The following is a 27,557-nucleotide window of genomic DNA, read 5'->3' on the forward strand; positions in this document are numbered from 1 at the left end:
ACACACACACACACACACACACTGGCACAAAGAAGCGAAGGCCCTCAGCTAAGCGTGCAGTCACAGCAGGAAAACTGGCAGGCCGAAAGGTAAAAGCACAGTGACTGACAAAAAATGGGTTCATTGGATTACTGTCCCAGTGGGACACATGCACACACACACTCCACATACACACACATGCACACACAAGATGGGCAGTGGGCTGTCTTATAGGTGCCAATTAGGCCAATAGTCTAAAACAGCAGGAACTGACCAGAAGATTAAAGACCAAACGAGTCACATACAGATAGGCACACGCACTGCTTGGCACAGTGTTTGAAAAGTGTGTATTACTAATAAGAAAAAAAACAACCTCTGACTTGTCAGTCATGTCAAAAAGTCTCAGGTTTAACATGATCAACACAAACATTCACAGCAACTCACATGGGTGTGTGCGTTTATCTAAATCAACAGGAGTTTCCTTTGGCTTCCAGTTGGTTTCATCATTCATGCTTATTTCAATGAATATTTCAACATTGTGTTAGTGTCTCCCTCACATGCATTGTCTCCTGCTGTTCAAACACTCATCCTCCTTCTCCACTCTCCTCTCATCTCCTCTCGCTGTTTATCTATCCTGGAGCCTTTGTTCTGTGTGAACTCCTCCGGGCTTTGACATACATTCAGGTTAATGTATGTACACACCGCTTATACTGTTAAGTCAGCCAGTAACAGGAGGTCCCACTAAACCCCAGTGTGGCCTGTCATTGTGAGAGTGTGTCCGATGTGAATCAACCTATGGGGCTCGAGTTGAGTTCTGCTTGGGTGTGTGATTAAGAAAATATAGCTGGAGAAATATCAATGAAAGAGAAAAGCATAGAGATGGAAAGCTCTGTTGCGCCGCAGAACAAGACTGACTGGAGCTTTTGGGGAATACTGAATGAAATGATTCACAGGATGACATTTGAGTCACAGCTGTACCATCTCCAGTCAGACTGTCTGACAGCCACCAAGCAAAATAAAACCACAGTCTTCCCGTTTTGTTCAAATAACCTTCAACCTGCTTCACGAACGAATTGTTTAGAAAAGAACTTTTGCACTACTCTTTTCTCCGTTTAGTACAAGTTCAACTTCCCATGAAACAGCCCAGCTCCCATGTTTCAGCCCACCAGGCAATCAGGAGTAGTTAGAAAGTAAATGCATTGGCTAATTTCAGGCTGAGCATCGATGTTAATACAATAACTGAGAGAGGCTCAGCAGCATGTGTGACAAATTTAATGTAATTGCTGCTCCTCATTTGCAGACTGAAGCAATAGACTACAGACCACAGCAGTGAAAACAACATTTATCAGTGTGTAATAATGACGATATCTATCATTAAGAAGGATTTTGACAGAGATGCCAATGTTGTTTTGGCATAATTAAAATAAGTTAGGCTACTTCAATGTAGGAAAAATAGTCCTCTGGTTAATGAAATGTGAAAAGGCTTTTCCAATGTCAGAAAGTGAAACATCGACCTCAGCCTTCTCCGTCTTAAGCGTGGAGAGTCGCCTGTGTGTATATGTCATACAAATTTAATGTCAGTATGCTCGGAAAAGAAAAACGTGACGAACACTTTTTTGCCTCCCTTAGTCCCTCTCTCCGCTTTTCTTTATGCATGATTCATAGCCAAGCCGAGCACTTAACGGGAGCCTCCGCCGCTGCGCTTCGCTCCTTCCCCGGCAAGGCGAACCGCGGGATGGGGGGCTCCCCATCCGCCAACACGGCGCACGACCCAGTCATCTAACTCACTCCACTTTAAGCTCCCGCAACCCTCCAGGACACCCACCTTCATTCTCTGGGTAATTCCGTAAGGCTTGGCACGGCGATAACGCGTGAAAAAGAAGCAGAGACAACAGGAGGAAAAGGGATGGATAGATCCACAGGACGCGTGGTGGTGCCATTTTCAGGCTGCGCTGCGCCCTCGCTGCATCCCTGTTGGCGGTGTCGAGTTGGTGAGCGCAGCCTTGCGATTGAGGAGAGAGAGAGCGGAGCAGAGGACAGGAGAGGAGAGAGAGGAGGAGACGCTGGGAAGGAGGTTCCACAGTCAGCCAAGGCCTGTCAATCAGCCGCCTGGCTTTGGGGTGATGTAGGGATCTCTGGAGACTGTTACACTGCAAAAAATAAACATCTGATCAACTGATTCAACCTCATATTGATTTTCATAACATGTCATTTGTTTTTAGAAGATTGGGTGTGGGACACGATAAAAACCTATTTTAACGCATTCATTTGTCAGAAATGGTGTAATCTCCTCCAAAGCAGTGAAGCTTCAAATATAATAATAGGCTATAAATGTCACAGCAAAACCAAACTTCTTATGGGATCAGATGAGTCTAATTCTATAATTCTGATTTTGTGTGAATCCTGTTTGTTTCTTAGAGGATACAGGTACAGCAGAGATGAGTTTGATCTGTCGTTCAGCTCAGTTATATTTATAATAAATGCAATCATTTGACATCCCTTCCACCAAGTGACAATGTCACAAAGGAAAGCAAAAACCAAAAATTAGAAGCTAATTTTTCAACCTTCTCACGTAAACCCCCAAAAAATGCATGTCATTTTTTTTTTTAAACATTATGCTTTTGTAAAATTATATCAGAATATGAAGGTAAGATAGTCATTCTGGGATGGATAATACTAATGCTGAAAACCCAAACCCACAGGCCTTCGAACAAACCGCAACAATACCAACCATCTCATTACTTATCCAGTTGTTGGGATCCACGGTGGGTAGTCTGGGTAACACCCGGATAAGCTCTTCCATCTCACTGTAGAAAATACTGTCAATTATTTTGATAAGTGACATGGGCACATGGCAAGTACTGTATTAATATCAGCTCCGGCTGGCCTTCCTCTGTCTGTCTGTCTGTCTGTCTGTCTGTCTGTCTGTCTGTCCCCAGTTTTTTATGTTGTTCCTTTGGATGCTAACAGCTGCAGACAACGCTGACATGCACAACAGTTTTCAATCCAACACTTTATGGAGATTTATTCAGCCTTTATGACATGTATGTGTGGGCTCTGTGCTGTGTATTTGTGAATGTGGCTGTTGGCATGTCTCTAGCAGGCTGTCTTTAAACATGAATAAGTAATGCATGTGGCTTGTCATATGAAATGTGTGAGGAAGAGCTGAGAGTGTGCGAGGTCAATCTTTCAATCTTTAACACAGCCTACCGACAGAGCTTGAATGGTGAAACCCCTGGCCCCTGATGGGAAAAGGGACTTTTGTGTGTTTGTGTTCAGATACCAAATACGAATAATAATATCCAACATGACATTACTCAGACATTAACCAGCAACAACAATTCATGGGGTAGATGATTAATTTCTATATTTAAAAAAATGTCAAACTATTCCTTTAATTTGAACAGTTGATTCCAACATTTGAGTATTTCGATGTGATTTTATTTTGAATGTAAATTGGGTCAAATTAAAGCTCAATCTGGTTCTAATTTGGCATTTTTCTTGCCGTGATTACAGTGTATAAAGAGATCCCATAGGTCACCTGATGCAATGCCCCCCCACCCCCACCCCCCCCACCCCCCCGTATGCCACCAGGCATTTGTGATATAACCACACATATAACCATGCCGTGATTTATGTAAGGATCGTGACCACAATTATATTTGCCACAAGTAACGTTCTTCTATCACGCTTCTGTCCCAAATGAGGCTCCTGAAAGAGCTATAAAACTGTCAAACATACCGTGATTTATGCTGAAATTCTGTTACCCTCTCCCAGCCATGTGTATAGCCACAGAACTGTATGTTGGCTTTTGTGTTTTTTCTTGTGTGTGCGTGGAGCAGCCACCTCCACACATTTGTTAAGGGTCCAATTATGATGATGATTTGTTCCCTGCAATGGCTTTACTTGGATGACCTAATTTCCTCACTGAGTGAGGGGAGCAGAAAAAAAAAATACTACTTCTTTTTTCTTCTCCTCCTTCAGCTCACTCCTTCCTCATTCTTTGTTTCTTGCTCTTCTCCTCTTTCTTCTTCTGCTGCCATGACGCTGCATTCATCCATGCAGTGACAAAACATTGCTGTCATGCATTCCAGCAGCGACAGAATGACACGGCCCCTTAAACCCTTGTCACTCCCTCTACCACACATATACACACAAATGCATGCACCCAAACACACACACACACACACACACACACACACACACACACACACACACACACACACACACACACACACACACACACACACACACACGTCTCGTGGAAGAGTCTGTTTTTGCATAATGACATTTGAAGGCTGCAAACACACACACACATGCAGTGACAATCTGCTGACAGAGCTGAGTGACAAAGCCCAACAAACATTTGAAATGTGTCGTGTTTCCTTTATACTCTTAACTCTGTCTGCATCTGTCTCTGTCTTTCTGCACCAATTAATTAAAGCTTCAGATGTATTTCCACAAGGAAGTGCAGATTTCTTCATTCCCTTTATTTTATTTTGAAAGGATTTCTTCTTTCATTAGTTTTTCTTCCTCTTTTGACCTCCAGAGTTTCACCCATCACCCTGCTTGGCCTGGCTGGGTCAGCCATTCACTTTCTCTTTTCCGGTCCACTAATCAGCCAACCTATTTCTCTTTGTTATTCTCTTACAAACAAGTAAACACATTGTGTATGTATATACAGTTGGCTTCTCTCTAATAAGATAGAGGGCTGTTCTAAATTTAGAATAAGCACAACAGGCATTGCAGCAGGAGTGTGTGCAAGTGTGTGTGCTGCATGCATGTGCCATTGGCGGTGATCACTTGTTTGACAAGGGGCAGAGGTGATGACAGGGTCGTCTGCCTTGCCAGGAACTCCCCCCTCAGCCACCACACTCTATATACACACACACCCTTAGCCCTATTCAAAGCCACTCACTCATGTGGTAATGTCTCTATTGTGACAGCCTGAACGCTTTATGGGCAACAGCTTGGTGCTGGCATTTGGGCAGGGGCCTGAGTGTGCACGTGAACATGTGCGTGAATGAGTGTGTGTGTGTGTGTGTGTGTGTGTGTGTGTGTGTGTGGCTGTGGCTGCGGCTGGCTCATCCACTGTGGAATCTGCCCATCTCCAACTTGAAGAATTGAGGGAGTTTTCTGCTGCAAAAATGTGACAAACTAGCAGAGAGTTGCAGAAGAGCGGATGGGAAGTATGCGGAGGCAGTGTCGAGCACCACGATTAAAGGACAAGACTACACACACATATACAGTACAGACACACACACACACACATACCATTCAACTTCACTCCACTCTTACTTTCCTACTGCCACCGTCTCAGTTAAGCAGGCAGAGCGATTCGTCATGTCAGAGAGCCCTGGTGCTGCCATACAACAAAAGGTGAAAGGGAGTGTGGGAAAGGGCTGGTGCACAAAGCCCTCCTTGCCCCCGTCTGTCTCCCTGTCTCGGTTGCATACGCGAGCCGAGACCCCCTTCAGCATCCCCCACCCTGCAGCGTCCGAGGCCCCTATCTGCAAAATCACAATCAATCTACCTAAACTTAGATGTATGTGTCAAGCTTACTTGTTCATTTTGTGGTGCAGTATATCCTATAGCTCAGGCATTACCCCTAACACAGTCAGGAGTGATTTTTCCTCTGGCCACCAATCCTAAATGTTTAAGTACATCGATAGTGTGCCAAAATATCTCAACATCAAGTCTCTGTAGCCCCCCAAAAAAACCTTTAACTCACTCCAGACGGTCATTCAGCCGGAGAAATAGAGGGATGAAGAGACTGTCGGTCAGAGGGAGGGAGAAAGAGATAAAAACAGCTATTGAGGGAGAAAAATCTGCTGGTGTCTGCCAGCTCTGCCAACAAAAAGGGAGCAGGAAAGAGAAGGAGGATCTCCTTGAGACTGACGCCAGAAATGCAGACAGAGCAGCAAACAAACAAACAGACAGACAGACAAAAAAAGAGAGAGGAGGATATTCACACTGTTCCAAGTGTCTTCTCATCTGGGCTGTATGTGTACACCTGATTTTCTCTGGTTAGCCAAACACCAAATTGTAGGGCATACACACGCATAAACACACACACACACACACACACACACACACACACACACACACACACACACACACACACATACACACACACACACACACACACATACACACACACACACACACACACACATACACACACACACACACACACACACACACACACACACACACTCAGAGTAACTGCTGACTCGTAGGCAAAGTGAATATTGTCTGGCATATAGCTGAGACCAAAGAAAGGATATTTACCGTAAGCCTGCTGGGAAAGAGCAGTCAGTGTCTTACCATCTCAACTGTGTCCTTCTCAAACAGAGGAATGATTTAACAATCAATGAAAACTGACCTTGCCTTCCTGTATCACATTCCCACCGGAGCTGACCTATTAGCCAATGATGAGAAAACATGCATAGTCACCCCCGTGGCGGTGAGGGGAACAACTATTTGAATAACATTTGGAAACAGAATAAGGTCATTTGCAAAACATTTTGTTCTCTCTGAATAAGAAAATATCTATCTTTATGTACCCCACAAATTCATATTGAATCTGATAAAAACAAATGGGAACAAGTTGGGACTTTTATGCTATTTGCTTAAGCCGATGTCACATCATATCAAAGGCGTTAAATGAGAGAGAAATGGATGGATTAAAGGATGGATGGAGTCATCATGATGAACTGGAGCATGCCCAAACAGTGACAGTCTGTTGGCAAAGAGAGGAGGGAGAGATGCCCAACTCAGAGCGCAATCATTTCTTGCTTGCTTCGTGCCTTACATCGATAGAGTCGCTGAGATCCAGCAGAATATGAATAGGGATTTAGACTTGACTATGATACATATGGATCACTCAGAGCGCCTGTCATCAGGTTTCAAGTCTTTTTAGTCGCTGATTCCTCAGAGACAGTTAATCTTTTGGACAGCAGTGTTAAGAACTATCCAGTTTATGCAGACAAAGGTGGAGGAATGGAGGAAAATCTCACCTTTAAAGGTCATTTGTTCCTCAAACAGAATGTCTTCGACACATAAACACATGGTGTATTTCACAGCAAAACACAGGTATAAATAATGATGCCTAACTACTATTTTGCTACATTTCCTATCCTGGACACTGGTATTTTGCATACTAACCAGCAGGAATGACAGAGATAGAAGGCTTTAACTAAGCCTACTTAATAGTGATGACTGAGATGTTAGCAAACGATGCTCCTCAACATACAGTAGATAATCAGAAACTTGTGCACCATAAAGACAATGCCTGTCTGTGGGTCCTATTCTCGTGAATGCTGCATCTCCCTCAAGGGAATTTCTTCGAATTTGGCCCAAACATGCACTTGGATTCAAGGATGAACTGATCAGACTAAGGTCAAAGGTGACTGTGACCTCACAACACATGTTTGTGGCCATAACTCAAGAATTCATGATACTGATCTAATTATAACAACATTTCACTCAAATGTTTAATAGGATAAACTGATGAGGTGATCACATCTTATATCCAAAAGGTCAAAGTCCAACCTCACTGTGACATCATAAGAATGTGCAAGAACACTTTTCTGGACATTATTCAACATCATAACTCAGGAACAGAAGGGGGGATTCTGAGCATATTTCACAATTAGTCGGATACTACATGTTGACATCAATCTTGAGTGTCCACCTTGAATCTGTGGTGATAGTACAGATCTTCTGTGCTGTAGGGTTGAAGATGTGTGCGTGAAGCATCATCGTTTTGGAATTTGTAGTTACTTTAAAGCGCCATCCATATCTGAAGCAGTGTCTACTGTCTTGGCGGCAGCTTTGTGTTCAGAATCAGTGTAACTGGACAAGCATGTGAACACATGACTTAGTGTTTTCTCTCTCTCAATAGACATAATGTAGAACAAGAACAATGAGGCTTAACAAAGTTAAATCAATCTTGATTATGTAGGCCTATTCCTATTTCACAAATCATGAATGTAAACTGTAACTTCAATGGTTGGTGGAGGCATAAAACCCCAAGGCGGTAATTCTAGTTACTTGTTATAGCAGAAAACACAATTGTCGAACAAAAGTCATTAACTTCGGTGCTGTACCAATGACTCAGTGTCATGGCTACACATGACTATGTTTCTCAAAAAATGTGAAACCATAATGTTTGGCTAAAAACCATGAGTGAATTCACTGAGTTAGTGAAGTGAGGTGCAGATTTATAGGGAGCATAAAATAAAGAGCAGAGGGGCTTTCAACAGATAAACTGTATTGTAGCACATTGGGTCCATCTGATGTCATAAAAGTTATGTACTTCTTATTTCCCCCTTTTTTTTGGATTCCAAATTGTAGGATAAAGACTTGATTATAGTGCTTGAGTCATACCTGCACATGAATGAAAAAGCTATACTAAACTAACAGAAAACCAAACTAAACTAATATACAAAAACAATACTAATGCTAAAAAGTAAAATAATGTCAATGATGGGAAAAATAATTAAATAACCTGAGACTCAGAAGCAGCATTTACAGGTAGCACAGGGGCAGTCAAGTTTCCTGCTGTGCCACCTAATTTAATAAAGTGCAGTGAAGGTGAAGAAAAGGTCTTTCTACCAGTTGATTTCTGTTTGAGTCTCGCAAAGCACAACAGTGAGCTCCACCTTTCATATAATCAAAATTATGTCATAGCTGTAAAGAGACACGTTCTAAGGTAGAGCAGTGTCTTTCACCTTTCCTTCACACACACTATCACAATTATGCACCCAGAGCAGATACACATGTTGGCGTGATTTGTCACCATCTCCCTTGGCACGAACAGGCCTGCACTAATGGACAGACACTCTTTGTGTGCTAAACAAATTAGCTCCATTACCAAGAAGCAGACAGCAACCATGAGACAGAAAGACAGAAAGACAGAGAGAGAGAGAGAGAACCAGGGGTTCAGGATATGGAACACAAAGGGAGATAAATGTAGTGAAAGTTCAATATAAAAAGGAAGAGAAGCAGGGAAAATAATTGTGTGGTTTACAATGAATAAGTGAGAAAGCTGTCTTATCAAACACAATTTTGTGTGAGTATATGTGTGAGCCTGGCTAGACATCTAAGCGCTTCGAGCCCTCGTGAGAGGCCAAATGTACATTATCGTCCATCCATCACTCACTCATTACTCATTCACTTACTTACACTCAGACACACACACACACACACACACACACACATATCACATACATGAATGCTGATACGCCTTAATACGTGCACTTAACACCAGACTGGATGCGAGTGAGACACATTTATCTCCATGCAGCTGTGTGGAAACGTTTCTGAGTGCATCTGCAAATGTGCGTATGTGTGTAGGAGTGAATGTGATCCGCCAGGTTTCAGGTCAGAGCAATTCTCTGTCAAATGATTGGCTCATAATCTGATTGACAGGGAGACTCCCTCCTCTTCTCTGTCTTCTTCTTTCTTTCTCATCATTTCTCATGCATTGTCTTTCTGTGCCATTATCCGGCTCTCCTCCTGTGGACATTCCTCTGTTTCTTTTACAACCTCTCACCTCTTCTTCTCTGCTTCTTTAAATCCTTCTCCTGCTTTTTAACATCATGTTTGTCCTCCCCTCGCCATCGACACTCCTCATCGTCCCTCCATTTTGCCTCACTTTTGATGATATAAACACATCATTCTGCCTGCGCCATGATCGCATTACCTGTGGTAACACAACTCACAACCACAGCACCTCTGCTGTCTGGAAGTGGATGTGTATCTGTGTGTGTGTGTGTGTGTGTGTGTGTGTGTGTGTGTGTGTGTGTGTGTGTGTGTGTGTGTGTGTGTGTGTGTGTGTGTGTGTGTGTGTGTGTGTGTAAGCTGCTCAATACAAACATGTATTGAGAAAAGGGGCCTGAATGGTGGTAGTGAAATGAGAGGGTGGGACACTGATAAATATGGCAATAGTGACAATCATAGCTAATTTAAATGGCACTTATGAAAAACGAGAAAACATTCTTCAAAAGCAATCTCTTCACATAAGATGAAGGCCACTGGACCTTTATCAGGAGGGCACTCTTACATCTCTAACCCCCTGTATAGATCAATTTACAGTATCACAGCAAAGTGAGGACACAATCAGCAGCTTAACGCACACTAAAATTTACTTAAAAAAGGAGAAACGCTTTACTGGTGTCTTCTTTGACATTATCATACCGATTTAATGATATGCTATAGGCCTCATTTAAACTCTTAGCAGCTGCTTGGGATCTATACTGCCGTGTCACTCAGTAATCAATATCTCTTACACACACACTCACACACACGTACACATACCCTGGGAGAAATTTGTCTTATCGGGAAACATCAGATCAAGCAGATACACTTGAATGGCTATTGGGGCCAGATTGACTCACAGTGAGGGGACTCAGGATCAATGTTTTTGCTTGGAAGCCAAACTCATCCTGTTGTTTTGTATGCGTGTGCGTGTGCGTGTGTGTGTGTGTGTGTGTGTGTGTGTGTGTGTGTGTGTGTGTGTGTGTGTGTGTGTGTGTGTGTGTGTGTGCACGTGCATGCCCGGAGCGTGTGTCTACAGGGAGTGTTTGCCTGCTCAACCAGCTGTCTGCTTATTTACGGCATATTAATACTAAGATGTGTGGTGGCGAAGATCAGGGGACGAACCGGCAGCCCCCAGAACAGGCCGAGTGCATCCATGGACTCGCCTGACAAGAGAGGCCCCAGACCGAGCTCCCCGCTGGGTAAAAGAGACAAAGACAAGTGCCCGTGTTTCCAAACATAGGCCCCTCTCAGCACCCAGAGGTCAGGAACTTGGAATAATCTAGCTCAAGCAGGAGCGACCATGCTTTCTCATGCACACACACACACACACACACACACACACACACACACACACACACACACACACACACACACACACACACACACACACACATTTAGGGATTAAGGCTTTGATATGACCCTGCTTAACCCAACAGAGGAACAAATGGTGGGGTGTCACTGGGGGAAGGCTGTAGGAAGAAAGTTTTGAAGGGTGGGGGGGTTTACGTGGGACGAAAGACAAAAATTGGGGGAGGAGGGGTGAAAGGGCCAATCATGTGACATGTACTTACCAGACAGAAAGCTTGCGCATGTTCGCAAAAAGACATAAAGAAAAAGCAAGAGGGCAAGATATGGACCGAATGGACTGCATGATCAAAGCAGACAAATAAAGAGAGGGCGAAGAGAGAGGGAGACCTTGTTGCAGTGAGTTATGAATGAGCTCTGGTGGTCTAAAAGGGACTCGTGCTCTTTGATCCTCCTCTAATAATGTTTCTCAAGCACAGCCCCATCTGAGATGGCACCGCCAAAGGGAGACAAATGATGAACGAGCAGCTACACAAATCAATCAGTCGACTCATCAGCCGTCTGCAAAAAAGATGCACATTCAATTTCTGAACACTTTTTAAGCACAATATCAAGCCTATACAGTATATAAGCACTGCAATGTCTAGAATGGGAAGTCTAAATTATTCAGGGTCCAACCGACATTTTATCTTTTTGGCCTCACAATTTACTGTACTGCCATGAAGAGCAGAATAATGTCAGCCATAGCCTAGGGGTTGCAGTGGTTGTATTTTTGCCTCTCTAGACTACTGGGCTAAATTTGGATGACTCTCTCAGAGCCTGTCAAGTGCTCACTCTCGTTTACTCAGTACAGGGAAAGTACGCCATCTAGTGCACCAGTGTGAAGGTCCACAAAGGAAACTGAAACTGCAGAGCAGGAGATCAGAGGTGTAGATCAGTGTGTGCATTAGCCATTTAGAGAGAAGATGCCTCACAAGTCTACAAAAGAAGATGATTCGTATTGACTAAATGCGGGGCTTTCTCATACACATTTAACTCCACTTACATTTCAGCAAGGAAGTTGCGTAAGGTGTTCATGATGGTCCAGAATACTTTTTATTTTCTCTTTTGTCTTTGGGAGAGGAGAGAATTTGAAAATTAGAGTGACATTTACTCAACCTGTTGTTTCATGATTATAACCTGATCAGAATTTCTGATATATTAAAGAGAAAGAGAAGAAAGATAGAGATTTGTAAGTGTTGATACAAGTAAGCAAATGCACACTAAAATGTATATTGTGGGAAAAATAGTTTAGACAAAAAAAATATTCCAACCATACATTATCAATATCTGCTGTATCATGAACAGGGTCACGTGGTGGGCTGGAGCCTATCCCGGCTCACTTTGGGTGAAGGCAAGGTACACCGTGGACAGATCGCCAGTCCATCACAGAGCCAACACGGAAAGAAAGTATTTTACATATTTTATAAGGTCCAAAAAAATAACCCAAAATTGTATTACAGCAGCTGTGGTCTCTTTTTAATGACAGTTCATAAAATGTAGTCTTTATTTTTTTTCTCATCTTTGGGAATATAGTGGATTTGAAACCTAAAGTGAGCTCTTTAAATACATTTTGGCTAAAGGCTATAACAATTATTGATATCTTTTCATTTTTTAAATGACAAATGCACATAAATTGTAAGTTGCCTTTTTTAAATGTAATACTTTGTGTATGTATCATGTCCAAGTTCCTCACAAAGACACATGCTTCTTCTAGGCCAGATCAAGGCAATTAAATGCAACACAGCTTTGTTTGTAAATGTGCACAAGAATGTGACAACAATATAAGCTGTACAGAACAGTAGGACCACAAAATTAGTAGTTAATACAGGACCTCAGCTGATGTTGTCATTTAGTTTAAAAAATTCCTTAAAAAAAATTCCAAATAGGCAAGTCAGCGCTATAACAAAAACAACTTTGTTCTTAAATGATCACAGTTGGACACTATACACAAGAAAGTATAAACCATTAACAACACAAAACACAAACACAATAGAGAAAAGTGCACCACCACCTCTCCACTAATCGGCCCATTTTACCAACTCTATGCAGTGGACTGGACAATTTGCTGTCTATAATAGTACTGGCCAAAAGAGACAGGTTACTGAAGCGATGAAAACCCACTCCATCTGAAATGATCGTGCTGGATCAGCTGTGGCATTACGCGTCTCCCAACCGTGAAGAAGTGCGGGCCGAGGTCCGCTATAATTAAAGCGCGTATTGATTAGACTACGCGCTCCTGCGTCCCCTGGACCGTGGGCCTGGAGGCACGGGGCGGGTCAGTCCTCATCACAGACATTCAAATCACCTCAGAGCCACGAGAGCAATGTCTATGCTAATGTCTATGGTAATACGGCCCTCACTTTAAGTCGATTATTGACACTTTCCCTAAATGGACGGTTGATCCACAATTGAAGCTTTATGTGAAGGGATCAATAGCAACGAGGCACGAGGTCAGTTTCATTTCAACTCCACCGGTTTCAGGAAATGAATTGGGAATTACTTAGTTAATTGAAATATTAATTGGAAAGTAAATGACATTTCTCAACTCCAAGAGGGATTTCTGCTCATCCCCTGGTATTGAACAGAAATATACAATATCCATTTGGAGGCCCTGGGGAATAGGTCAGAGACCCTCATTTGAGGATCGACCTTTCACTGGTTTCATTTAGGCATTTCTACCCGGTTTATATGTGTGTGAGAGAGAGAGAGACAAAGAGAGATAAAATGAAAAGATCACAACACATGAGTCCCAAGATAAGATCAAATTCAAGAGGAAGACTACATATTTGGAGCAGAGAATAACAATGGCTGATGGTTGATGGACCCTCTGGTGGGTGTTGCTGCTGGGGGCAAAGCAGAACATCATACAATCAGTCTGAGAAAGGTCGGCGTATTGATCGGTGTGTATGATTCCTCTGTTATGTATCAAAAACATTTTTGCTCTTCCCAACACTTCTCTAAGAATGACCAGACGTGCACTGCTCTTTACAACAGTCCATCCTCAGAGAGCCGTCCTGCTCGTCACGCTGAGGCACCTTCATCTTTCAGCCGCAGAACCATCAGACGTATAGCTCTTTGTTACCACAAACCTGCCCTTTATTGAAGTTTTCAGGTTATTTTTCTTACTTGAGATGAACAGAAAGGAGATGTGTGTCTGATCATAACAATTCCACAAAAAGACGGGGAAAAAAATCCCACATTTTTATCTTCCAGATTGAAACAATAAAACCCCTCATTGAATAAAGGATTACATTAAACCTTGATCTGTCTGGAGTTGATTCTTTATTAAACAGAGAGAACAGACACAGCCAAATATATCCATCTGATGAGACAGTCCTTTAATTACTGGTCTCATTTGCGACATGCTACTCACACTGTCTCTGTCTATGCCTGAAGGTGCGAGATATTTGCTTCGAGCTGCACTCTGAGATTGATGTGTTTCATATCAGGAAACACTCTCCTCTGCCTCAGCCTCAGTTGCATCCTACAAGCCCTGTGTCTATTGTAATATACTGCCACAGAGGAGTACACAGAGGTCACAGCCATGTGTGACTCGTGCATATGTAGGTGTGAATGTATATAGTGTGATCAGAAAGTAGTTGTTTGGTTTACTTATTACTTTTTGTCACATGCTGTGTTGATGGCCATGAGGTTCTGTAAAGCAACAGTCACATTTAATCATAGACGTTGTGCCCATATGTAAATATGGTCTTAAACATGCCCTCATGTCCATGCAGGGATCGACAATGTGCTTCTCATTCCATTTGCGGTCGATATCGGATGAGGATATGAGAGTCAGTATTGATTGTAATTTCCTGCGACGCCACGTTCCACTCTCTTGCTTTATCAGGAGACTAATTCTTATCAGCTACGCTGTCAGCCAACCAACAGCTCTGGCTGCTGCCCAGGACAACAACTAATGAATAAGAGAGGAATGAATAATCCAGTGAGGCATTTCTCCTCTGACAAACAGGTTGCCACAGGGATGATAATGATTGGTCTGGGATATTGGGTGTTGAGAAATGTGTATGTGTGTATATATGAGTGTCAAGTGCATCGGTACAGGCAGGTCGTTATGGCCGTATTTACTTGCCTGTGTGCCTGCATGCTTTTTGGGTTTGTGTATGTAGCATGTGCTCCAGTGTGGGTATTTGTCTGCTTTGTGTGCATACACCAGTCAGGATTTTACTGGATTTAATGACTGGATATTTGGGACGAGAGCCATTTCTGCTCCTTGGGATTTGCTGTTTTTGACTAAAGTAGTCAAGCCCATGAAGCCAACATTCACCTTCCATCCTGACAGCAGGTGGACAGCCAATCAAGTGTTTATTTTTGCTGTTATGGTCGAGCTGGTATAATGATGTGCTGGCTGAGATGCATCAGGTCCCGGATACAAACTGAAGGTCTTAGTTTTCCTCTTCTTCTCTGATTCACACCTGTTGTGATGCAGTTTTCTGTCAACATTTTCTTCGGTGGGTTTCAATAGATCCTCTTTGTGGTGCTGTTTATCTCTCTGGCTCTTTGTATGTCCATTGCCCTCAACTCCTCTGTACCTTTATGTCATAGAGTCCCTCCTTTGTTCTTCTCTCTCCATCCTCTCATTTTCCTCATTTTAACTTGAAATTTAATCCATTATATTGTGTGCCGGGTTTAACGATGCTGTGTTAAAATGTGACTGACAACATGCCACCTTCTGAATAGACTATTGATGACCACTCTTTCCTGTATGTGTGCGCATACACAACTTTTCAACACAGTTTTTTTTTTTTTTACACCTTTCTTCTTGGTTGTTCTCATGTGGTACAAAAATAAAACTGTCTTGTCTTCATCCAACTGTCACTTTCATCAAATGCCAGGCATAACCTCTCTGGTGTTTCCATATATTGTAAAAGTGAAACACTAAAAACACTTGGATAATGGTTTGGATTAAAATGATGACTTGAACTGTGATATTCATTAAAGTTACTCCTTTCTTAAAGTTATGCAACCTTTGTTGTCATGGCAACTGTAAACACAGTTCTAAAAAATTATCCTGACTCAGTTGGGAATGAGTGAGAAATAGTCGCCCTTATCCAAGTCCTGCAGCCAGTGTAATTCCACCTTTGTCATCATTGCAACAGAGGCACTTTTAAAAATCGAGCCCAACTCGAGGTTGGAAATGGGAAGTGAACACTAGTCTCCTGCACCTAAGTCTAAAACAGGAAGCGAACAAATGTCCTACACTGAAGTCCACTGTTAGATCAAACCATCCACCAAACCCACTTCATATTTAATGGTTGGAAATACTGAGTTAGAAGGTTGTCAACTGAACAGTCACTATAAACCCATTCGGTTATGAGAAAGAACCAAAAATAACTTGTGTAGGTGTACAATGAGTGTGCAGGGCCCTTAAACAAAGCTGAGCGGAGACTGTCCCTGTCAGCGATATGTGTGTGGTTGATAGTTTTGAGTTAAACTTTAGCTGATGTTTTGGATAATAATGTATCATTATATTTGTGTCATTCATCTTAACTGATTATCTGTGAGAAATTTCCATAGACCTAATTCAACATTTTGATCATTGCTTTCAGCTACTGAACTTGTCAAACTGTCAGTGACTTGTTACTTTCCGATAGAGTGCAGAGGAAAGTGTTGAGCGCCTGTGTATCTCTATGTACACCACAGCTAAAAGTGTCAGTGTTCGCACTTCAGAGTGATGCTGTAGTTGTACTCATTGTGGGAAGGGCTGTGGTGAATAGACGGTTTCTACTCTTTGGCTTCTGAAAGGTGAACTAATTGTTTCCTCTCCCCCCACTGTGAGACCACAGTGAATATCCCCCCATGGTGACAGGGTAGGGAGCATGTAGGGAGGAGGCAGAAGGGCTTGGTGCTTTATAAGAGCCAAGTCAAAACTTGAATGCTCGGACAGACAGAGAACTTCACTAATTGGAGAACCCATGAACGTACAGACAACGCCTGCTGAGTGAATAAGACTGCTTTGAGTCTGTGCTCTGAATTTACTGCGAAAGACAACGACTGTAAAAAGTTTGTGCTGAAAGAGTCTACGCTCGACCACTGAAGTAGATAACCAAAGTGTCATTCTGAAGATGCAGCTCAGCCTGGTTTTTGCTCCTCTTCTCTGTTTCACCACATGGATGAGCTTGGTCCAAACAAGTGAGTACTACTGAGAGATAATATAAGTTTTTGTTTGAATGTGTGGTCTGAATATTTGTCAGGGTGAAATTAACTTAACCTGTCTTTGTGTGACCTTTTTAGCCCCCGGCCGTGTGAAAAGCTGTTGCGACCAGTGGTCCAAAACGAGAATCCCAGTTCTACAAATTATGAACTATACCATTCAGTCTGAGGGCGCCTGTCCCATCACAGCCGTATTGTAAGTTGTCCTGCAATTTTACACTGTATTGAATAAAGCTATATCTAAACTTTTAACAGATCTCCATATGTACTTCTACATGAATTACAAAGTAAAAAAAAACAAAAAACTTTTTATCCAATCATGTAAACAGTTTGGATTGTATTTGTCCAAGTTTTTAAATACAGTGTCTATCTAAGATTTCTAACACCACCAGAATAAAAGAGGGGTGAAGGAAATCTAATGATTCACACTGCTTTGAGTACTGGAACATATATATTTAATAGATTCAACAACAAGGTGCCTTTCAAGAAAGTGTCTCAATTATTCTGAAGAATCCAAAAACCTAACTGTTGACACTTGTCTTTGAAAACAGTTAACAGAAAGAACTGTGGATTGTTCGGAGTAACGGGGACCCTGTCTGCAGAGAGATGCTGAAGTTGAAATTTTTATAATCCCAATTTTGTATTTATTGAACTTGGAAAATGTCAAAACCTGATTATGTACATATCTAGCTACCTCTAGAAGTCAGAGAGGACAGACAAATTTGGTCAATTTGATTGAACCCATCAGTAATTAATTTGAAACTGTTAAAAACTGCATTATGATGCCATTAACAACTCACATATCAATTGCAGGTTTAAGGCAGTGGCTGGAAAAACAATTTGTTCCAACCCTAACAGCGGCTGGGCAAGAAGAGCAATTTTGAAGGTGGACATAGAGACAAAAGCGTTGCAAAAGAAGGGACAGAATGAAGAAGATGAAGAAGCGTCCGCAAGTGGCATGAAAACAACAGCGTCCACAGCATCAAAAAACGCACCCCGAAACAACAGGAGAAATGGAAAGAGACGACAAAGGCAGAGAAACAGGAGAAGGAGAAAGGGGCAGACAAAATGTGCCTGAGGAATCACATGACAAATCAGAGTTACCACTGTCAGCAAACGTTACTTTATTTAATTGGACTTGTCCTGCTATATTGTATCAATACCTAAATCTGAAACAACATATATATCTGCAATTAAAGATATTGTAACCATACTTTATTGCCATAGTTGTGTGTATCCAAATTCATGTATTTGAAGCTTTCCTGCTGTCAACTGCCATTAAAGTACTTTTTAGCAAATTTTGTGTTTTTGTTGTAAACAAATGAAACAATCTGAATCAGAATTTTAGTAACTAATTGTGTTTACACATTATGCCAATAACAAATGAGCCAGAGGGAAACCCACAGAGACAAACTATGAAACGGCAATAACAATCTAGATATATGCAAACATCATAAATGCCGATGTTACACAGCAGGTGGGTAGGTTTATAAGAACATAAAATATAACAACATAGTCTGCTGGACAAAGAAATCTATCTTAACATGTCTAGATACAAATACAATTATTCTGTATAAACAGTCCTGCATTACTTGCGCAATAGTACCCCCATTTTTTTGTACTGCTACAAAAGGTATTATGCACATAAATTATACGTGCACAGTTATCAATACAGTAAAAGTTGAGTGAACTATCGTAACTTTGACTCCTACTCTTACTTAAACAAAGACCAGCCGCTCGGCAGCTTGACCCAACCTTACATCTGACTGATATCTGTCGAGGCTAAACTACCCTGAATAAAATAACATTGTTTCAGTAGGAATTTGTGAGTCTAAGCAAGTCTACATAGTCATCAGGTGGGCACGCACTTAATACCTGCTATATTGGGAATGATATGTATACTCAGCACAGCTCTCCAAAGCAAGCTATATTCACTTTTCGCTGCAATATCATCAGCTAATATCACAAACCTAATGGATATTAGCTGTAAGTCACAACCAGCCAATGACATGTTAAGCCAGCTGGTATGTTCCTGTCCCCAGAAACATGCTGTTGAACCCCCCCCCCTAGTAGCAACCGGACAATAATAAGCACAAGCTTAATCATAAGCTACTGTTCTAACAGGAAACCAGCATACTGCATGAGCTACTAAATACGTCAAATCAAACCTAAACCTTATCAAGGCATATAACTAATCTAACATTTTAACAGCAGCATTAGTTATATAATATATTTAATACATAATGAACACTATAGATTCTGGAGATTGCATGGTCATTTTACAGAAACCTGGCTGGTTTAACTGCTCATGAGTGTATCTGCTAGTTTGGAAAGACCAGGTTCTTTTGCACCGTAATTTTGGAAAGGCTTAGACATGTTATTGCCACCACGTATCAGGGTGTGAAAGGTTTGCAATGATCTTCCTTGTCCGTTTAGTAATGCACAAGTCGATCTGAGTAGGTCAAAGCAGACTGTCTATTACAGCCAGGCTTATTTTCTTGTTCTGTGCCTTATTCAGACTGTGATGGACGTGCAGAGAAAATACTCAGTGATTGCTGTCATAATTATGGTCATTTACCAATGAGGTATATTGGAAAATGCTAGATACTATAGTTATTTATTTCCTTTGAGAATTATTAATTTGAGAGTCGATATTTCCCCTTTATACCACAACATTGGTTCAGCCTGTTCACTGTGACACACAAAAAAATATAGTTTTTAAGTGACATGAAACATCAGAGCCAGAAATATATTATACAAGTTGGACATGTAAAGTTCTGCCACTGTAAATGAAGTACTGTAAGATGTACAATTGAATAATATTTTGTATATATCACCTTCTGCTTTTTCTCTAATGGTTATTTGCTCATGGAAAACTGCTTTGTAAATTCATCAAATAAATACACATCATACATTTAAAACAGAAAATCTGGAGATCAGCGATGGCATGGTGAATGATATGTTTACTATTTGTTTTGCTTTTCTGTTTCTGGGCTGTGTTTGGTTTTATTTGAAACTGTGGGGCTGCTGTACCACAATAACCACCACATCCTGAATGTTCTGTCGAGCAGGTTTGGGTATATGTGAATGTTAGTGCATGCTTGTGGAGGTCGAATTTAGCAGAAGAGTACTGTTCAACTGTTTCCTCTCTTCTAAGAAAAGGAAATACAACGAAATCTTTCAGTCAGTCATGCAACACCCAACATGTATGACTAAAGTATTAGCCACATACAACTCTGGGTGAAAACACAAGTTTTAATTAATTTTTACCCTGTCCGAGAGAACAACGCAATCAACGCAACTTATTAACGAATATCCCCTCTGTCTCCTTCTCCTGTGTCAGTGCAGTAGCGGTTGATCTCTGTCCTTCATGAGACACTCAGAGACCATAGGACAGAGATGTGCCTGCAAAGCACAGCAGAGACTCACACGCTGACCTGGGAAGAAACAGCTGCTCATACAGTGGGTATGGAAAGTATTCAGACCCCTTTAAATTTTTCACTCTTTGTTTCATTGCAGCCATTTGCTAAAATCAAAAAAGTTCATTTTATTTCTCATTAATGTACACTCAGCACCCCATGTTGACAGAAAAAAACAGAAATGTAGAAATTTGTGCAAATTTATTAAAAAAGAAAAACTGAAATATCACATGGTCATAAGTATTCAGACCCTTTGCTCAGTATTGAGTAGAAGCACCCTTTTGAGCTAGTACAGCCATGAGTCTTCTTGGGAATGATGCAACAAGCTTTTCACACCTGGATTTGGGGATCCTCTCCAGTTCCGTCAGGTTGGATGGTGAACGTTGGTGGACAGCCATTTTCAGGTCTCTCCAGAGATGCTCAATTGGGTTTAGGTCAGGGCTCTGGCTGGGCCAGTCAAGAATGGTCACAGAGTTGTTCCGAAGCCACTCCTTTGTTATTTTAGCTGTGTGCTTAGGGTCATTGTCTTGTTGGAAGGTGAACCTTCGGCCCAGTCTGAGGTCCAGAGCACTCTGGAAGAGGTTTTCTTCCAGGATATCTCTGTACTTGGCCGCATTCATCTTTCCTTCAATTGCAACCAGTCGTCCTGTCCCTGCAGCTGAAAAACACTCCCACAGCATGATGCTGTCACCACCATGTTTCACTTTTGGGATTGTATTGGGCAGGTGATGAGCAGTGCCTGGTTTTCTCCACACATACCGCTTAGAATTAACGCCAAAAAGTTCAATCTTGGTCTCATCAGACCAGAGAATCTTATTTCTCATAGTCTGGGAGTCCTTCATGTGTTTTTTGGCAAACTTTATGCGGGCTTTCATATGTCTTGCACTGAGGAGAGGCTTCCGTCGGGCCACTCTGCCATAAAGCCCCGACTGGTGGAGGGCTGCAGTGATAGTTGACTTTGTGGAACTTTCTCCCATCTCCCTACTGCATCTCTGGAGCTCAGCCACAGTGATCTTTGGGTTCTTCTTTACCTCTCTCACCAAGGCTCTTCTCCCACGATTGCTCAGTTTGACTGGACAGCCAGGTCTAGGAAGAGTTCTGGTCGTCCCAAACTTCTTCCATTTAAGGATTATGGAGGCCATTGTGCTCTTAGGAACCTTGAGTGCTGCAGAAATTATTTTGTAACCTTGGCCAGATCTGTGCCTTGCCACAATTCTGTCTCTGAGCTCCTTGGACAGTTCCTTCGACCTCATGATTCTCATTTGCTCTGACATGCGCTGTGAGCTGTAAGGTCTTATATAGACAGGTGTGTGCCTTTCCTAATCAAGTCCAATCAGTTTAATTAAACACAGCTGGACTCCAATGAAGGAGTAGAACCATCTCAAGGAGGATCAGAAGAAATGGACAGCATGTGAGTTAAATATGAGTGTCACAGCAAAGGGTCTGAATACTTATGACCATGTGATATTTCAGTTTTTCTTTTTTAATAAATTTGCACAAATTTCTACATTTCTGTTTTTTTCTGTCAAGATGGGGTGCTGAGTGTACATTAATGAGAAATAAAATGAACTTTTTTGATTTTAGCAAATGGCTGCAATGAAACAAAGAGTGAAAAATTTAAAGGGGTCTGAATACTTTCCGTACCCACTGTACATAAAAGAAGCTTAGTCACCTGGTTTGGATGGAGATCAGCTGTATGAATAAGGGATACTAAACATGAGTAGCTCTCAGACACTTTTATTTAGTCAAAGGGAAAAAAAAGGTTGGAGACCCCTGGTGTAAAGCATTTAAGTGAGGGTAATTTGTGGAAATGAACACTAATTTGTTCAGTAATGTAATTTTGATTGTGATTAAAAGTGAGTACAACGTAAGTAAGTTGAAGGAAGTGAGTTATATTCACTTCAGTACTGTACTCTGTACTCCTAAGAGAGGCGTTTTGTGGTTAACCCATCAGGAAGAAAGTACGATCTCACACCGCTCGTCTCAGCTCCAATATCAGACTGAATTTAAGTCACTGGGGGACAGGAAGGTATTTATTGGCATCTTCCTACCATTTTCTCACACACACACACACACACACACACACACACACACACACATTACATGTGACAGTTCCCAGCACACAAATCTGATGTGAATGATAATCCATTACTGTTATGATTGCAGCCGCATGTGAAGTACTTGAAGAAACACAACTCAAGGTAGAGCTTCGGAAGACTCACCATACAAAAAGTGCTCATTACAAAAAAATGATTTACATATATCTTCAAATAGTTTGTCTAAACCTTAAACTATAAGTGCTTTAGGGTTTACAGGAGTAAAGATATGCCATAACAAAAGTCTAAGCACCAACAGTTTTATGTTTCTAGGTATAACACCACACTTACAGTATCTTCACTTTTCTGTTTAATAACAGTTTAAGTTGTAATTTATCTTTGCATTGTAACACTTAACAGCTCGGTCATCAAAATGGCAACAATAATGGGCCACTAATTTAGGCAAGGGGTAGGAAAAACCCATTACAATCTCTCCAGTCTCAGCCCCTCTAACCTCCCCCAGCTACAACACATTGAGACCGAGTGGTATTTTCTCTTTCAACCCACTAAACGAAGGGGTTTTTTCTATGTATTTTTTTTTTTTTTTTTTTTTTTTTACCACACTTCCTTGCGTTGCTGCTATCAAACAATGGAAACTGAAAGCTTCTAAAGCTTCCACCTGGTCATCTTGAAGCCCACCATGTCACACTATTACAATGAAAGGAAGGGAAACATGGTGGTCGTTAAAGAATAGATGAAAATTATTCAACTCACTTCTCTGCGAATGACTCACCCATGGTCACGAGAACAGGCTTAGAGAAGACTTGATTAAAGAAGAGTTTGTGTTGGGGCTGACATTTTATTTAGTGGTTGCAAGTAAATGTCATGAGAGTGGTATGAAAAGGTTGTCATAGGGTTAGAGAGCAGCTCTGAGTGACACTGTGTCTATGTCTATTATTATGAATACACTATATTATATATATTATATTTAAATGTTTAATTTAAAAATATTCCTTATAGAAATATAGAAGGTGATACAGAAAACGTAAGTTTCCATCCATCACCTATAGACACTGCATGCTATTGGACAAAATCACACACTCACCTTGTAAAAAAACACCCTGTACTCTCAAACATTACAGTAAAGTTGAATAAACACTCGTCTCACCACAATTTAACATAATACGGGTTATAAATGAAAACCGCAAATTATGTAAAATAAATATTTAGTAGTATATGCATTCTGAATACAGTATTTTATTCAGTTATGCTGCATATATATTGCCCACCCCTTTATTGTTGTGGGCAGTGGTAAAAAAGAAAAGTACATTTATTCAAATACTGCACTCAACTTTTACTCTACTGCAGTTACAGCCGTAGTTAAAGTTACTTTAAAAATGTTACATAAAACAAGTCATTCCTTGACCTGAGTCCTTCGTACGTAAAGAGGTTAAAACTAACTCCAGTTTATCAATGGTAAAATTCGAATTGTTCATGGATGCATGGTCGCTGATGAGCTAATAATTTGATATACAGTTGTATGGAAAAAAGCACTTTTACTTTTCTTACATTATGTAAAAAAAAAATGATCATGCCTACTTTTTAAATTCGGGAATTTTAAGTAGATAGTACTACTTTAATCCTTCAGTCTAGGACTCCTACTTTTCCCCTCAGAATGTCAACCGTCTCTAAGAAGAGCGCTGCTCGTAGATTCATGTTCCAATTTAAGTTTTTGTGGGTTTTTTTTTACAGAGATGCGATAAAGAGATGAGCAGAGGTGCTTCTAGATGCTAAGTTTGTAGCTTCTTCTATACACGCACCGTAGACAGAAATCTATTTTGAAACTTGTAATCACCAAAATAAAGCTTTACGTCACCATTTTTATTAGCCATTTTCAATAGTACACAATCAAAGTAACATGTCATTTACAAATTTACATTCATACAAAAGAACAGATAAACTTCATGCAACTGAAATTTATAAATACAATACAGTAGATGTCATCTACTTCATAACAGTAAGGTAGTAGATAAGAAAATATTCAAAGTCTGCATAACTCAAATGGTGGAAGAAAAATAGAAAACTATGGCCTTTTAGTCTTATTTTGTGTGGCGGATTTCGCGTCTGTGGGATGAAATATGCTGTTGTTGCCAATTTTTTCCATCCAGATAGGCCATGCTGGTCTGTGTCCACAGTCTTAAAGGGTCAGAGCAGATTCTTTTGCCTTTCCATGTAGTGAATCTATTGAAAATTACAACAAAGCAACACAGTCAGGAACACACTGCAGCATTTCTCAAAAGAAGATGATTATTAAAAACTTTACAAATTCTGAAATAAGAAAGATAGTACTTAATTCTGAACCACAAGACTTAGAAATAAAATATTGGATAGTTTCTCTTCTACTTACACCACTGCAGATAAAGGACATGACGATTCCTTGTAGTAACTCGTCAGCAGTTCACGATGGATTCGAGTGTCTAAAATCTTGGGACAGCAACTTGAAATCCCACCTTTTAATAAAGACACAATATTCTCAATATTATCCTCATTATCATAAACAGACATGAAATAAAACTTAAATAAACTAAATGCTCATCTATTAAAACATTTATATCCGTCTTACCTTGAGCCGAGGCTGTGGACACCAGCATAGTTACAAGCACAAGCGAGATGAAGGTGAGACTTGTCATTGTGTGTCTGTAGCTAAAACAGATGTGATGTGCAGCCTGCACTGCAATGCCTTTTTAAGACCACCAACACAGTCAACCTTAATTTATGCTCCTTGCAATTTGAACATGCTGCACCCACATATACGCACACAAAGGAAAGTAGAGTATACTTCCTCCCACAGTAACTCACCACTGCGGTCCTCGTCTCTCCACTTACTCATCGATGGTGGTCTGACGGTGTCAATACATTTTCCATTGCAGGAGGATGTGGTGTTTGTATATACAATTATAGCATTTGCAATTCAAATTATTATATGTAAAATATGCACTTGTAAAACCACCATATCAGAACACATAATCTTCATGGTCAGTGAAAGTGATACTATTACGGCTTTACTAAAGGAATCAATGCACATTTGTTGGCAATTTTCTACAAGGTCAGGTTTCTTGGGAGCTTTTAGATTTCTTATTATTATTATAATAATGTGACAAAGCAGCAAATAACATTTCTGAGTTGATGAGTAGAAACTATTTATTCAGGTTTGATACGAGACTAAATGAATCCACTGATAACTTTTAGGCCTCAATACAACCTGGAAAAAGTAATAGATCTTAAAACAAGGCTCACAATAGGAAAACCGTAACTGTTGATGTCATGGTGAATTCCTACGATACATAACTATTGCATGTCTCACTTTCTAACAGAGGCTTGTAGGTTTTTGAGGTGAAAGTTTGCCGATGCTACTGCCGGTTCTGCAACCAGTGCGGTTGCATGCAGAGACCAAACAAATGTCCGTGTGTTGATCTCGTAGCATTTGCAGGTGTATGTGAGGTTAAATGCACATGCATACTGTTCTGTTCCACTAAAACTCACTTGGTTTGTAGCCAACTATTCTTTTGTGCAAGTCCAGAAGAGCGTGCAGTGGGGACATTTCAGATTTCAAGTCAGATAAGAGTCATCATGTGGTAAATACATTGCTTGCACCATCTTGAAAATCCCCTTTAGGCCACAACATTGGAAGTGACACCGATCTTCATTCCTTTATCATAGAAAAAAGGCTGTAAGGAAACATGGTAAACTTCCACAACAACCACTGCTTATACCAAAGTATGAAGATAGACATCATAAAATGTGGGTATGTAAACTCCAAATTTTGTACAAGGATTGGTTCTTTCATGTTTGATTGGTGCAGTTTTCCTGTACGTCCAACAGATGGTGGTAGCATATCCAAATGAAGAAGGAGGAAATGTCAAATGGTGGAAAGGAAATGAGCAGTGGTCAAGGTGGAGGCAAGTTTGCCAACATATTTAAAGTTTTACTCAAAGTTTCCTGGGTTCTATGATTATCTGCTTCATGAGAAGATATTTAGAGGATCGAAATGTGTCACAAAGAATTATATAGTGAGTGTCTTTTCTATGCTAATGTTAGCTTGACAAAATGTTAGCGAGCTCAGTAAAGTTAAGTCTAAAGGCAGGAGCTGAAATATGCCATCTGATGTGACAAAATCTTTTAAATTTTAAAAGATTGAAATGTGATTTTTTTTTTTGTTTGTTTTTTTTGGCAGAAAATAGTTTTTACTGGCCTGTTAGTTTAATAAAGGCCGCGGTTTACACTGGAGGAGTTGTGCTGCATTTAAACTAGAAATAAAAACAATAGAGCACGTTGCAATTTTGTACACCAAAAGTCAAATTGACGTTGGCTACTGTATATTGAGTAATAAAAAGGCTTATTTTTTTCATGATCAAACTCTGTTAAAGTCCGACAGATGCCAACTAACACTGCATGATGGAGGAACCGAAGTATCATCCCAGGATTTGAATTTTACAGGTAAGCTTTTAAAAACTGGATGTGGTGCTGAAAATAACCGACAGTTTTATTTATCTTTTTATCTACAAAGCCATTTGCTCAAAGTTGCCATCTTATCATGCTGCTCTGACAGTCTGGCCCGTACTTAACATGCTCCAGTGACTATTTGATGCCTCGGGAACCCCGTGCCAGACCTGAGATAGGAAACAGTCTGCAATGTTGTGGATGTTTTTATTGGACTTTGATAGTTGTAACCCAGACAATCAACAAACGTGTACCTTGGTCCACCAGTATTTCACTACCCACAAACATGTGCCCTTATTTGTGTTGTGTAATGCATATCCACAGAAATACAGTGATTTGCAAATACACATAACTTACTCTGTAAATATTGACATTTGTTGATCCATTAGCACGAGTAAAACAAGTCATGCACATTTGTGGATTGCGTCTTGTCCGTTTGTGGGTCCACAGGACATTTGTGACTTCCCTCCAATTTATTTGGGTAATTTGTTAAATTTGTATCCCAGGCATCTGCAGATTGGGATCCTCAAAGGTGAGATGCAGTTATTACCCACAC

The 27,557-nt window shown here is 40.8% G+C and overlaps 2 protein-coding genes across 4 annotated transcripts in view; one reads left to right on the forward strand and one right to left on the reverse strand.

The window, feature by feature from the left end:
- Positions 1-1,974, reverse strand: part of epha4b (eph receptor A4b) — an 86,158-nt gene extending 84,184 nt beyond the window's left edge. For all 3 annotated transcript variants that reach the window (XM_069157084.1, XM_069157083.1, XM_069157082.1), the window contains exon 1: positions 1,805-1,974. In XM_069157084.1, the coding sequence (XP_069013185.1) occupies positions 1,805-1,919 (115 nt within the window). In that variant the 5' untranslated portion in view covers positions 1,920-1,974. The remainder of the gene's footprint in view (positions 1-1,804) is intronic.
- Positions 1,975-16,918: 14,944 nt separating this feature from the next.
- Positions 16,919-18,318, forward strand: LOC138202807 (C-C motif chemokine 2-like). The gene is made up of 3 exons (XM_069157085.1): positions 16,919-17,025; positions 17,128-17,242; positions 17,860-18,318. The coding sequence occupies exons 1-3, from the start codon at positions 16,959-16,961 to the stop codon at positions 18,122-18,124; spliced, it is 447 nt and encodes a 148-aa protein (XP_069013186.1). The 5' UTR covers positions 16,919-16,958; the 3' UTR covers positions 18,125-18,318.
- The last annotated feature ends 9,239 nt before the right edge of the window (positions 18,319-27,557 follow it).

The sequence above is a fragment of the Embiotoca jacksoni genome, unplaced genomic scaffold, assembly GCF_022577435.1.
Source record: "Embiotoca jacksoni isolate LCO1_2020_lvr unplaced genomic scaffold, fEmbJac1.0.p SCAF_22, whole genome shotgun sequence".
NCBI lineage: Eukaryota > Metazoa > Chordata > Actinopteri > Embiotocidae > Embiotoca > Embiotoca jacksoni.

Excerpts from the sequence above, each read along its gene's own strand:
- LOC138202807 (XM_069157085.1), top strand. The coding sequence starts at position 16,959 with ATGCAGCTCAGCCTGGTTTTTGCTCCTCTTCTCTGTTTCACCACATGG. Across the intron at positions 17,026-17,127 it reads GATGAGCTTGGTCCAAACAA|CCCCCGGCCGTGTGAAAAGC; the intron begins GTGAGTACTACT and ends TGACCTTTTTAG. Across the intron at positions 17,243-17,859 it reads TGTCCCATCACAGCCGTATT|GTTTAAGGCAGTGGCTGGAA; the intron begins GTAAGTTGTCCT and ends TATCAATTGCAG.